General features: G+C 53.5%; 2 protein-coding genes across 2 annotated transcripts; one reads left to right on the forward strand and one right to left on the reverse strand.

The window, feature by feature from the left end:
- Window positions 1–1599: 1599 nt before the first annotated feature.
- On the reverse strand, window positions 1600–3216 carry GLRG_09044 (pectate lyase; the record flags this gene model as incomplete). Its single annotated transcript, XM_008099729.1, has 4 exons — window positions 1600–2571; window positions 2670–2814; window positions 2881–3036; window positions 3137–3216. 4 exons carry the CDS (start codon window positions 3214–3216, stop codon window positions 1600–1602), a joined length of 1353 nt encoding a protein of 450 aa, XP_008097920.1.
- A 3503-nt stretch (window positions 3217–6719) lies between these two features.
- Window positions 6720–7640, forward strand: GLRG_09045 (nicotinate nucleotide adenylyltransferase; the record flags this gene model as incomplete). The annotated part of the gene is made up of 2 exons (XM_008099730.1): window positions 6720–7412; window positions 7539–7640. The coding sequence occupies 2 exons, from the start codon at window positions 6720–6722 to the stop codon at window positions 7638–7640; spliced, it is 795 nt and encodes a 264-aa protein (XP_008097921.1).
- Window positions 7641–14740: the final 7100 nt, after the last annotated feature.

The raw sequence follows: 14740 nt of genomic DNA on the forward strand, positions 1-14740 counted from the left end.
CAATTACTGCATGCAGGCTCTCCTGATTCTCTTGGCCCCAGCTGCGGCACAGATGAGCAGCCAACATAGATACGCTGTAAGCCAGGCAAAACAGTCGATGCAGCACTTAGTGGACCGCCATGGGAAACGGTTCCAGCTTCCAACTCGAGTGTCTTGGCCAATTGGCTTGGTCGATTCTTTACCTATTTCAGGCCAACATGTCAAGTCAGGCCAGGACAACAAAGGAGGCTCGGGTTCCTGACGGCTGGCAATAGAGAAGATCATCGATTGGATTGCAGTCTCCCGAGCCCCCGTTCAATGGTCTATGGATCCGGTTCATGCGTGCGTTTGTCTCGATTCAAATTAATTAATGTCGACTTGGATAGTCCTATCTAATTCCACTCGGAACTCATTCCATATACGCCATCCTTGTAGATGTACCCCGATCTCTCCCGCTTCGCGATCGAGTGGACCTGAACCCCACGGGGCATGCCTCGCAAGGGCAATATTTCTGCTGGTTCCGGGTCTTGACCCATAACACCCTGGCACCTTCTCCGCCAACAGACTTCTAAATCTGGAGAAATATTCTTGGCTTGGTTTCTTGACCTCGCCTGGCTTTGAAGACGTTAGAACTTGCTGCTGCTGCTGCTGCATAGCTGTTATTTAACGCAAATGCTGTCACGAGAACCTCTTACTATTCTCTAGAATCAAGCATCGTTTCCCTAATTACACTGCTGTGAGCTCCAGCCTGTAACAGATGTGTAGCCAGTAATGATGTGTGCCACTCATATCGAGACCTGCTTTCAGCACCCAGAGGCGCCGAAACTGATGCACCGGTGCATTTCCCGTCTTTACCGTCTTCGTTTCGTGGTTGTTGGGCGGTTCCAGAGAGGCGATGCTACACTGGAACGAGATGATCTGATAGTTTGTAAGCTTGAGGGGCCGTCTGAATGGTAGTCTCGTCCCTTTCACTGATGCCGGGTCTCTTTCCCCTGAGGCGGACATCATCGGCTTCCGCCTAACTGCCGCTGTATACTGCCAACCCTATCAAGCATGATACGAACTACATGGAAATGCTTTAACTATTAGGAGCTTTTGCTAGTCTTCGACTTCGTTCAGGAGGAAGCAGTGAGCTTGTATGTAGTCTGTGTCGATCTACAAACCATTCCCTGGATTGACGCTGATGGAAAGGTTTCGGGAGTCGTTGTACTAGCCTGCGCCTCCCACTTTCACGTCGAATGCCATACAAGAGAAGAATTTGCACGTATGGTACTGCGCCCCTGCTAAATCATCAATCTTCTCACGTGTCTTGCATCACAGTTCACGAGAAGCTGAAACGACAGGAAGAGATAACCAAGAGATGACCAAGAGAGGGAAGACGGGCAGTTCCAAGGAGGAATAACAAAAGGACAATCTACGAATATGTTCATTGAAAGAAGGATATGTACTTCTTCGTACTACCAAAGATGAATAGAATACACACGAAAAAACGAGAGTGCGTGCTATATACAGCCGAGTGGCTCGCCTACACATTGCACATTCCTCGGCCTCTTGCTCTCCGTATAAGCCACGGATCCATCCCATCGATTCACAACCAGTACAAGACCCCACCGGACATGTCTAATAGACAGCCGGGGCGAGCGAGTTGACGTAGATCTCAAGGTTGGCATACCCGCCGGCGCCAATCTTCATACCGTCCGACGCATCGTTGGGGTTCAGGCCGTTGGCCGTCTCCCACTCGTCGGGGATGCCGTCACCGTCAGTATCCCTCTTGGCCGTGCCGGGCGCGACGGTGCCGACGCCGCCCGCGGAGGCCTCGTCCGAGATGAGCTTGCCGGACTTCCCGTAGGACTGGAGCTCCTTCAGGAGGGCGGCGTCGACGGCGTCGCGGGAGATGGAGGCACCAGCCCTGGCGGAAACGTGGGCCACGGCGGCGGCGGGGGCGAGAAGCTTCGCGGGCGGCGGGTAGGCGAAGGGGGCGGTCTGGATGGCGAGGTCGGAGTAGCAGGTGGCGGAGACGCAGAGGGCGGCGCCGTTAAGCGCCCCGTCGCGGTTCGAGTCGTAGAAGTTGTCCCTGACGTAGCCGCGGAAGTTTGCGTTGCCGCGCGTGAAGGCCGCGACGGAGGTGGAGGGCCCGGATATGAAGTAGTTGTTGACGATGTTGGCGTAGCTCGCGCCGGCCGAGTCCCCCGCGATGTAGCCCCCGCCCGAGCCCCAGTTGTAGACGACATTGTTCTGGAAGTCGTTGACGCCCTTGACCTTGGGGTTTCGCGTCTTGTTGTCGATGTAGAGGTTGCGGAAGAGGGAGACGCCGCCATCGGTCTGCATGAGGCCGCCGCAGGAGTGGGTCTCGAGGCCCTGGGCGATGATGGAGTCGGAGACGGTGACGTTTGTGACATCGCCCGAGATGGAAAAGGTCTCTTCGCGGCCCCAGGAGACGGAGACGTGGTCGAAGATGAGGTTCTTACCGTCGGCGATGGTGATGGCGTCCTTGCCGCTGTCGCCACCCTTGCCCATACGGATGCGGATGTGGCGGACGATGGCATCGTTAGCATTAGACCAGGAGAAGCCGTTGCCATAGACGGTAATGCCCTGGGGTAATTGTTAGTATTTTAGTTGTGAACTGATGATGTCGGCAGTGGTGGTGTTTCAAGAAGACGGGACTGAGAAAGTGATATGGGCCAACTTACACCTCCGGGCGCAGTCTGGCCGGCTATGTAGATATTCTTGGACACTACGATTCGGGAGCTGATTTTAATGACGCCGCCAACGTCGAAGACAACAATGCGGTTTGGCTGGGATACGGCATCACGAAGGGAGCCTGGACCGGAATCGCTGGGATCCAATGTGTGAGTACGGCTCCTGACACGATCAGGACAGGGGAGAACTTGTGGTACTGACCTAAGGTTGGTGACCTTGTAGACCTTGCCAGTGCGACCGCCGACGGCGTTGCGGCCGAAGCCCTCGGCGCCGGGGAAGGCCAAGGGGATGGAATCGGCGCGGGCGGCGACCTTAGCCGGGGTGGCGTCACCCCAGCGAACGGCACCGCAGGACGCCCTGTTGGTTGCTTATCAGCACCATCCCCGAGAAACGATTCGTCCCAGAAGATCGTCCAAGCCGCTGAGTGTTCTAGGTGGATCGAACGAGTAATACTCACGAAGCATCCTTGCATGGTTGAGCTGCGGCACCCTGGTAGAAGAGGGCAGCTGCGGCCAGGAGAACCGCCGAAACCTTCATGATGAGAAACGAGATGGAATGTAGAAATATCAACCAGTTTGAAGCCAATGAGGTGAGTAGTAAGCTAATGGGAAAAGATACTTGATAGTTCGAGGCACCTAAGGTGGCCCCGAAAGGCAAGGGGACGGAAGAGCACGCGTAACAGTAAGAAGATATCCCAGAGCCAAGAGAAGCGGGGGAAGCGCATCCAGGACGGACGGGGGTCATAGATGTGGTTTTGTAGGCATCGCTCTTATCATGCTGAACATGTCGTCTTCTCGCGATGATGATCCACCGGGACGGGTGTTGTGGTTTGGTTCGGGGGGTCGCAATCCCTTTCCTTTCGGCCACGGCATAACAAGGATTCAGTTGGTGTCAGCAGCATGTTGCAGGATATTACATGGAATGTAGGCCATTGTCGCTGATGCAATGGGGGGCTCGCTTGTACGGGGATGTTTGACAGGGCGTTCGTTGGTGAGTGATATTACACTGTTTCTTCTCCTTTCACTCCCTTGATGGAATCGACAATACCAGTTCCCATCCCGAATTCGTGCAACATTTGTGCAACAGAGAAGTCCCCCATCTGGTGGACAAACCCATCGCGGCCAGATAAGATCAGGGCGATTGGTGGGAATGGCAAGAGATGCATCCAGCGCGCCGGGAGGAGATGGTGCTCAGGTGCTATCCAAAAGTGGCATTACGTGTGGGGGAATCCCTGGCGGTTCGTTGTTCGCTTGGAGGATGGATATTGAAGGGGGCGGCTGACAGTTGGAGGTACCGCCACAGACAGGTGGTCTTTACATGACGATGCAAAGACGTCCAGATGGCAGTAAGCAAGGAAAGGAATGAGTATACCCAACTGCATGTGGTTCACTCTGCGTTTCTCAGTCGACTACTGTCTCACTTGCCAGAAGGTCATTGTCGAGACTCAGTGCCATGATTCACATGTACTACTACGTACGTAAAAGTTTTGCTTCCGTGACTGCAGCATGAAATCATGTGCAAACTCTGTATTTTCATGGGCAGCCGGAAATGGCATCGTGCAAAGCAACCCAGTTTACAGGGCGATCGGTGCCAACCGCTCTCTTCACTTGTGCCCCTATGAAAGCAGCATACTTTCGATTGATATTCATCATGTCCTTACTCATCCTGAGTACGATAGAGCAAGCGCATGCTAAGGTGAACATTAACACCCTGCCCACCCTTTTTGAGAGAATCAAGATGAAGTCAACCTGCCATCCGATCTCACATAAGATGCTATGGCCAGTCACAGGTGAAGAAGTGACTGGTCCAGTCGTTCCATGTGACTACTAGTCTACCGGTAAGCTTCTCGCAACTAAAGTCTCAGCCGGCATTTGGCATTTTCGCCGAGATCATGGTTAACCAAGCCGGGCCATTTGTGCCGGAGGGAAAGTTTAGGGACCCCGTCTGGCCCAGGCAAGAGTGCAGCGGGTTGGGGCGCTAATGATGAGCTACTCCCTGGAAGAGTGCTGAGCTGAGGGGATAGTGGCGATGTCGGAGGCCGGGGGCGCACGTTTCGGCAGGTTTGCAGGATGACAGGCGGTTGAGTGAGTCACGTGGATGAAGCTTGAGGCCCTTATTGGTACTCAACGAAGTGATGTTAAGAGTGAGACAGACAGGTCTTAGAAGCCAACGGCGCGCCGCAGCGAATTGTACATAGTAGCCGAAGATCTCGGCAAGTCAAATATTCCAGGGTCCCGTGAGGGGAGAGGAGGAGGCCATTGCGCCGCGCCCTGTCCAGGAACCGAACCGAGGGCGCGCGCGTTGTTGAGTGTTTCAGCAGATCTCGAGAGGGGTTGGAACGCAATAACGCATAGAAGAGGCCGGCACAAGATTGACTGCTGGAGATTTTTGCGGCTGAAGAAGAAAGGAAGGGGCTTTGGAGGCGAACCGTGCCTTGCTGAAGGACCGATGTGGTGTAACTCGTCACTTGAGATTGCTTGGGTGTTTGGGGTTGGTGAAGACGATTCAACATTGGCGCAGCTCATCAAACGATGGATTTCACCCAATCCCACACTGTAGGAAAGGGGCGATGCATCGGCGCAACATGCCGCGCGCGTGATCCGGCGATTGCCAGTCACAACAAAGGTACCTAAGTACCTAGCCCAGACATACCCCTCATCCTCGGCACTTGCGGGCACCGTGCGTATCGCCCAGCGTCCAAGTCTCTCTCGACAACCGAACTATGGGTAGTGAGAGGCATTGAAAACTCGACGAGCAGAACAAATGTCGACACAGGCCAGACAGACTATCAAGCGAGCACCTGCCTAGGTATCGAGTTTACGGATACTATGTAAGTGCCTAGGCATTCAATGGATGCAGACCTTTACATGGCCCCCCTACTCCCCGAAGACGGAGATCCGAGATGCTACCGGGGCCTGGAACTGAAGTTCCGCCGCTGTTAACCCGGTTTTCCTCCGATGCCCCGCTTCTGTTCTTTTTTCTCCAATCACATGCTGAACCTGGAGTGGACTCTTGCTGACTAACATCCCCTCTCACGACCCCTCCCCTCCATGTGCCCAGACAATGTGCGGCACAGAGCGCCGCACCGCACCGCACCGCACCGCACCGCACAGCAACCAACACAAGGCAACGCGACACCGCTCCGCTCCCCCTCCCCTCTCTTTTTGCTCTCGACTCAACCATTCACAGGCCAGTCGTTGGCCGCTGGCGACTAGGTAGGTTGGGACTTAAACGAGAGATAATTTACCCTTCCCCCAAAGTCTCGGTGTCATCCGTAGCGTTAGTCACGCAATCCGAATCCAGACCCTTTCCATCAGCCACACCCTTCTTCCTTCGGCAAACGACCAGAAACTCTTCTTTTTTCGTCGTGTCGTCCCAAACAGAAAAAACATACAACCCCGACCCAACCTAACCACCACAACCCACCCCGTACAGTTTCAAAAGCTAAGGAGACAAGAATCGGAGGGTAGGGAAGAAAAAAAAGGGAAAACAAAAAAAAGGTACATGCTGTTAGGCACGGCTGCTGTCTCTTTTCCCACTGCATGACGTATATGGCGCAAGGCTGACACATCTTTTGCCTGGTAGAGCACAAGGCGGCATTAACTAGTCCCCGTCTTTCCCCGTACTCGTCCTCATCCCCGTCCATCCCTGTGCTAGGCACCGACCGACCGACCGACCGACCGACCGACCTATAGCCAGCCGCGTCTCGGGCAATATACCATCCTGCCTATCCTCGCTCAACACACCTACCACAACTCTTCCCCTCCACAGGAACCCTCTCGGAGCATCCTCCACCGTCTCCCCCGCCCACCCGACTCATACACATTGGCTCCGTCAAATCGATCCAATACGTTCCCTCCCCGCTAGTACTCTGTCTAAAGATACCTCAAAAGAACCGAAATCAGCGCCGAACGCTTGATTCGAGCTGGTTCGCTCCGTTTTCTGTACTCGCAAGCGTCCCGCCCTCCCGATCCCTCCCCTCCGGCGTCTCGGCACCCCGCGCAACCTCCCCCGCCCCCGCCCCCCGAAACAACATCACCATGGTCGCCTCCCCCGAGACCATCGAGGCCATGACGCCTCCTGGCTACACTTTCCCCGACCACCGCCTCCGCCTGCAGCAGTCCGAGCCCGACCGCGAGCCCCTCGTCCTCGTCGCTCCGGGCTCCTACAGCCCCATCACCTTCCTCCACCTTCGCATGGCCGTCATGGCCGCCGACTACGTCCGCTACAACACGAACTTTGAGCTTATCGGCTCCTACATGTCCCCCGTCTCCGACGCCTACAAGAAGCGCGGCCTGGCCCCCGCCTGCCACCGCCGCCGCATGTGCGAGATCGCCGCCGAGCAGACCTCGCGCTTCCTCATGGTCGACCCCTGGGAGGCCGAGCAGACCGCCTACGTGCCCACCGCCGTCGTCCTCGACCACTTCGAGTACGAGATCAACGTCAAGCGCGGCGGCTGCAACGGCAAGCGCGTCAAGATCGCCGTGCTCGCCGGCGCAGATCTGATCAACACCATGAGCCAGCCGGGCGTCTGGTCGCCCTCTGATCTGCGCCACATCCTTGGCGACTTTGGCGCCTTCGTGCTCGAGAGGGCCGGCGTTAACATCGACGAGGCCCTCGGCAACCTGAAGGAGTATGAGGACCAGATTTACTACATCCCGCAAGTCGTCCCCAACGACGTGTCGAGCACCAAGATTCGCTTGCTGTTGAGGAGAAATATGAGCATTGACTACGTGAGTTTCTTCTCCCTTCCACTATCCATCCATACACGCCCATCGGGTATGCCGTTTGGAGCCGGTCCCAGTCCGATATGCATTCCCCTCTTGCATACCGGCCAGCCAGTTGCTAACAAGACACAGCTCATCCCTGCCGAAGTCATCAAGTACATTGACGAGCACGGTCTTTATCACGAGGACGACGCCGCAACAAATGAGAAGGGAAAGGAGAAGGAGGTGCAATAAGAGTCGCATGCACGAATCCCATACGTCAAACGGCTTATAGAAGAGAAAACAAAAAAGAGGAGAGACGGCCAGACCAAGACGAGAGGCATCTCAGGAGCAGAGATTAGGGGATCAACTGGCGTGGGTATTAGCGTTTGGGTTTTACGAGACGACACGGCACACATTGTTTTTTTGTTTATCACTTTTTCTTTCCCATTTTTTCTTTTTTTATGGATCTACTAGGTGCATTGGGGCGGGCAATTTCCCCATAAGACATATATACTTCCACTTCCGGGGGTACTTCTCCCAAAGCTACAAACAGAATTCCTCTCGAGACTGGCTATCGCCTGTGGTAGCTAGAGGCACTGCTTGTCCCTTATGGGGTGTGTTTGGCATGCAAGCATGTAATGGGCGCATGGCCGTGCGTAGCGTGTTGTTCGGCGGCAAACGTCCTTCTCCTTCGGGGTAACTGCATGGTCCTGATCAGTTCCACTGCCGTTACGGGCATACTATGAGAAGCCACAGATGCATCGGGAAAAGCATGGTGGCAAGCTACACATGCTGTGGATGCTAGCAGTCCGAAGACCGTCATCTAGATGTATCTCCCCACTTCCATGCCCATATGCATGAACACCCTTCCGCCCAATCGTTTACAACGCGGCTCGGCCTCACACCAACCCGTTCTTCTGTTCAGATGTAGCAGGTGGTAAGCATTTCTCTGCAGTGTCTTAACGTGCTGATGATTGGCGTCATTGTATTACCCCATTTGGCCCCGTTTCCAGAAAGCAGACTTCTTGATATTGTTGCGTATGTAACAGTTCCCGGATTAGGCTGTATATCGCAGTCATGTTCAGACCAGACAAACTAGGACGGATGTCCACACTATAGGGTTGGGCTCGAAGATCAAAACAAACCTTCGTAAGCCTTCTCGGGGACGCCTTGAGGGGGGAGGAGGAGGTTCGGTGACAGACTGTTTCATGGAGTGGAGCTAGAATGAACAAAACCTATAAATCTGCATGCTGCTATGACTAGTGTGATATCTGAGTGGTGGTGGCAGCTTACACGTCGTCGTTCTTCAGTTACCAGACCACGAGCGGCGTTAGTTCTCCACGTGTTCTGTTCATTCGAAACCCTGGCCCATCTCTTCGCCCCCATGACAGTCTCTGAGCTTTTGTTCTTCCGTCCTTTTGGTCGTGTTTATATCGTCAGGTGACAAAACCTTCATGAACTCTACCAAGCCATCCATTATGGACTTTTTGCTGACGAAGGTGCCGCACTTGATAACACTGTGCTCGATCAGAAGGTCTGCCGAGTTGTTTGAGAAGGAACTTGAACAGGACATATCGTCGCATATTCGAATGGGAACGTCAAGATTCTGAACGTCACTGGCCCACCGGGACTGTCACCGTTGGACAATACAAGCGGCGCTGCCGTCAGTGGCCATTACCAAGATTGACGGCAAAGGACGTTGCTGAAGTACAAAAAAGCCCACTGATTCGCCCAAAATAGAGTATTTTTCACTTAGCCCCAGCTATTCTTAGCTGAACGGGTCAGCGTTGGTCCGAAAAAGGAGAGAGAAGCAATGCCAATATCAGAGCACGCTCAACCTCCAGATGTTTTAGCTCTTGTCAATGGATGCTGAGAAGATTTAACAGTGTAGAAATCATCTTTACTTTCCTACTTGGCCATGGCTTGCCTTGTCTCAAGTTTGAAGGCTCTCCAAAGTGGCTGAAATAAAACGACCGGATGAGTGACTACCACAGCCAGAAGCAAGGAGAATGCCAAATAACAAAATGGCTTGTCATTCTATTGGAGGTTCAACGGAAAGAGAAATTTGTGATATTTTCTTGGTTCCTTGGGGGGGTCATCATAGGCAAAAGCTCAGGGGAAGTGTCCTATGGCAAGAGATAGAACTGGCCATGTTCCTTTGCAGAGTCAGGTTAAACACGTTTTCAACGAGTGATGAAATACATGGGATTGACATAGAAATCCAGATTGTACAACACATCGATGCCTCTGTGGCGGCCCTGTGCTATCATATCTTGTCGTCTTTTGACCAAAAGCACGCTTTCCCATGTAACAAGGCTATGAATGATAATTTTCTGATAACTACAGAGCGAAGGATGGGAAATCATTGGGTGCTCGCTATGTGTATACCAAGTCAAAGCAGAGTGTATTAACTTGGCATCTGCTTATGAACTTAGGCAATCGAGCAGCTATTGAGTAGTAGGATGATGGACAGTGATATGGGTACAATATCAAATAGTTCAACTCGAGTAAATACGTGTTCTACGGCCACCCTTTGCGCTTAGTAGTGAAATTATTTTGATGCTTATTGTTTATTCAAGTCTCGTTCAATTCACCGCCTCAGGCATGTGCAAAAATGTTGTGGGACAGGTTGAATGTCAGATATTTTGGTTTTGTCGAGTGTGGGAAAACCGGCCTAGCCGAGCTTCACAAGCGAAGGGATCAACACGGTGTCAATAGACAGCACAAGTCCCTATACCAACAGGTTCCCAAGTCTCAAGATCATGGCTTCCATGCATCGCTAGAGAGCGAGAGAAAGCAGCGGCTTATGCACTACGGCATGAACACTATCAACTTCCCTTTCATATTATATGCCATATTGCCTTGACTGTAACAAAAGCTGTTGAAGCTAATAGGGAGTGTGTAGGACCAAACACTTAGTTTCCGCAATCCCGTAAAAGTCACTCGAATCCAACTCCAAACTTATTTTAATGGAAATATACGTACTGCCCGAAGCCACGATAATATGTATCAAATTCCAAAGGTTTCATTTTGATCACCATGCTCAGTTCACAGCTAAGCTAGCACCAAACTAGTCTTATGATTGCAATAACACGAGTCCACCTTCATAACCCGGAATGACTCATGAAGTAAGTAGAAGACGTTGTTTTGACTTCTCTCTGGCCACTGCAGAAGCTTCTTTACGTATTTGTCGGATTTTGAGGGATCAAGCCACACGACGTAGAGGTCGACCGACAGATGCAAACATGAGCATTTGAATTCAAGTGCGACTCAGGGGGGCTCAGAACCATGAGTGCCGACCAAGGATATCCATCATAAGAGATATTTGACTTTTGCCTACTGCAGCAACACTAATCATAATCCAATGGAACGGAACTCCGCCTGGAAAGCATGTCAGCCAGCCAGCCAGCGCCAGTGTCAGCGTTAACGAGACAAACACGTATGACGTATGCCACCAGCGTGGGCACGAAGATTCCGAGGTGGTGGAATAATTCTCCTTCCATCACCCCCCGTCGTCCCAAAGTCAGTCCGGGAAAGAGTCACCGATCCAAGTTTCGATCGTCCCACAATTTGCTGTCACCAAGCATCGTTCCCCTCTATGAATGAGGGCTCGACATGGCGTTTTCGTCCCGTTCGTATTCTCTCATTTTAGAATCCTTACGTCCTCTAGACACTCATATGTCAGTACCTGATCCGCTTTGGAACTCAGGAGTTTACTCCGGCGCAGGGGGGGGGGGAGGTGGGGAGGTTTAAGCTCCATGGGTGTGGTCGTCATGGATTTAGTGATGCCATCATGTTTCCTGCTTGCATACCCCCCCCTCCGATCTCTCTCACTCAGCATCGCACACCTTACACGCCGTCCGATCCCACTATTGCCTCAAACATAGGTGGTGCCTCAGCTTCGAAAATCCCTCATCATCCATCATACGGAGTGACTCAACACCTTTCCCCTCGTCTCAATTCATCGCAACACCCCACTTCGTCAGTGAACTCAAGAATTCAAATCATACGGGGGTCATTCCATATCCTCGTACGTAAACTTGGTCAGCTACGGTAACTTTTCTGCGAGGGCTTGCCGGAATATGCGCCGATAAAGGAACCTCCTTGGCCGGATCAAGATAGCATGGGGTGTCCAATGCTGGTTCACCGCAGCCAATAGTGTCGACCGCTGCCGCAGTAGAACTACGGAAGCTTCCCCCTTGCATCACTACTCTCAACTAGAACGGATATTGGGTTATTCGCTTGACGAGCGGAAACACCAAACCATGGCTTCGGTTGGTTCCACCATTTTGTTGGTGGGAAAAGATTAACTTCTCATGCCCCCCCCGGCTCGCCAATACTTGGCCTACAACTGGGATGATAGGAAAGATTGGGCAAGAGCCAAGATTTCCCATGTGTACTAGCGTTGTTGTGGCCACCGTCCAAGGTTTCCTTTCTTTGCGAACCGGGCATCCCCCAACTCTGGGTTCTGGGATGGCATACCGATATTTCCGGTTCCCAACCAACGCCTCGATTAACACTAGGATTTCATCACCCCCAGTAGGACGAGGGGCCTTTTGTTACGCTATTAACTGGTGTTTGTGTTGGGAACGGGCACATTTACCAAGGAAGTACGGACACGAATTCTCCATCAAGGCGCCAGGTTCCCTATAATCCCACGTGGACCATTGTACACTGTAGCTCCAGTTGACATTCTCCCTCTTCTTCCCCCCTCTGTTATCCGTTCCCAGTCCCGATTCCTGCCTCCACAAATTCACAAAGCTAAGGCCGGTTTCCGTGAATTAACACACCAAATCCCGAGGCGCTACCGAGATTCGGAATGTCATACCCATTAATGCAAACCTTTCTTGTCCACACACTCTGAGGGAGAGCTCGGACGACTGCCGAGGTTGAAACGGACTGGGGGGGGGTGGGGGATCGGGTGGTGGGTTAACGTGGCCACGAACCGAACCGCAACCCCGGAAAGCCGAGAGTTGGTCCGACGATGACGACCACAGCACGCCAGAGGAATCGGCGATGAGCGGGGCCATGCGGCAGGCGTTCGTACCGCATCACTCGGGGTGAAGGGAGCCAGGGACGTCCCTTGGCAGGCAAAAGACCCAAGCCGCCGCGAGATCAGAATTCATCACATTGTGGCCGTCGGAACGGCCGGGAAAGCGCAGAGCAAGACGCATACGGCGCCGGATGGTGAACAGTCCGTTGATGCAGACGAGACGAAAAACAGCAGCCGTGCAAGGGGCTTCCCCGGCCGCGTTCCCACCACGCGCGCTGGACAAGCAGGCCGTGACGTATTTGTCGGAAGAGCAAGAAACAGTAAAAGTGATTGCGCGTCAAAGGTCGTAAGAAGTGAACGTCCGGTCTCATCTGACTTTTTCCGTGGCCCGGGCGTTCATGCCGTCCAGGAAAAGGGCGTTTACCATACGCACGCGCGTACCCAGGTGCCGGTATGCTACGAACAGTAACACACAGACGGAAGGGTGCTGGGGAAGAACGGGGGAGACGTTATGAGCGTGTGATAAGGGGACCTTCGTTGCACAAGTGGGGAAAGGAGAGGGGGGGGGCGAGTAATGACATTACTCATTGAAACGAGGCTTAGCACTCACGGCACAATGCAGGGAAGACGCCCGGCGCGGATCGGCCACGGTCACGGCCATGATTCCACCGCCAGACTGACGTTGCCCGCAGGATATCCCGAGCCTCTCCCCGGCTTGGGGGGCGGGGCAGGAGGCCACGATGCTATGGGGCACCAAGGTCACAAAGGGGCACCGAGCAACAAGATGTTCCTTTCTCAGGGCTCTTCCGTACGAGTTCCTACTGGCGATAGCTGAGGATGGGGGGTGGCAGGCGTGTCAGTCCAGGTTGCAGCGACAAGTGCTATCCCCATCGGCTCCTGAGCCGTCTGCCAATCCAACTCGCGCAGGAAATAGCACTGACAATCTTTGGTTTGATGACGATCCCTTGTGCTGGAAATGCCCATTGGTTGTGGGGGATGCACTGGGAGTGCTGGGCACCGCCGATCGCTTCCGCGGTTGAGAATTCCGAAGGGGGAAGAAGAGCCCCGTTTGGCTTAAGGGGTGTTTCTTGGGCTATCGGGACAAGGAACGCAGAAACACTGTACCCAAGAGTACTATATAGTACATACCCGCAGGCGGATTTTGCGAGAGGTCCCAACAATGAAAAGAAGTTTTGGAGGCTGTTGGGCATTTACAGAATGCCATGCTCACATTCCTGGTTTGCCCATGTCGAAGATTGCACGGGGTGGCTTGCAGGACGTTCAGGGTGGATGCATCCTTTCTCCCGGTTTCTGGAATTCGGGCAGCTGAGCATATGGGAAGGAGAAGAGTGCGGAATACTGCATGACAGGCAATGCTACTATGTAGACGAGGGTTACAGCATGGGCAGACTTGACGGTCAGACGAGATGAAAAAGAAGGGGGAAAAACAACAAAAAAATATGCATGTTCGGCTGTTGTTAGAAGAGTCAAGAATGGAAGGGGACAGGACCGGCCGGAGGTAGTGTGATGGAGAAGTGGGTTGGACGTTTGAGGTGGAAGTGGTCGTTCATCCAACCATTTGCGGCGACCCATCTCCAGCACACGAGAATGCCCATAGGTATTTCATAGGACTTGTTGTTAACGATAGTCACCTGCCCGCTGACCCCGTCTCCGGCACACACCTTGGATGTTCCGGATGCGACTAACGGAGAGATGTTGTCATGGATGTGCAGAAGGCGGTGATGCGTGATGCCTCCCTGTTGGCTCCCACACTGCGCGTCCGTACGAACAATGTCTCTCCTCCAGGCCCGTTGACCTCTAGTAGGGAACAAGAGATGAAACGGCGCCGGTGGCAGAATCACAGACAAGTCGGTAATATGCACGGGCTGACGATAGCGTGAGCGATAGAAACTCCGTGGTCAGCTCAGCCGGCGGAAGGGGGTGAGTGAGGGACGCGGGGGGCGGAGTGAGCTCACGGCTCACTTCACACCTTTCGACAGACTTGACGGTGATCTCATTTCCGTTGACGGACGGTTTGCCCCTGGGGTGGGAGACAATCTGAGAGACTTCTGCTAAACGGAGAGACAGGTTTCGGCCGTCGATCCGATGACATCACTCGGCCGATGTCAGGGGCTCTGGGGGACCTTGCCCGAGCGCCAGCCCCTCTTGGTGTGTGTGTGTGTGTCCGTGTCAGGTTCCTGTTGCACAGAAAGAGGATTTGCAGCGTGTTATCCGTAGATGCGACGGCTGTGGCGCTGGGATCAATCTGGAGGCGCCGGCAGAAATGATGGGTAGACGACCGCCGGATGGTGCCGGCAACCAACCCGTCATTAATCCTGCGTACTATAGGTCCAAGAGG

This window comes from Colletotrichum graminicola (genome assembly GCF_000149035.1).
Source record: "Colletotrichum graminicola M1.001 genomic scaffold supercont1.44, whole genome shotgun sequence".
NCBI lineage: Eukaryota > Fungi > Ascomycota > Sordariomycetes > Glomerellales > Glomerellaceae > Colletotrichum > Colletotrichum graminicola.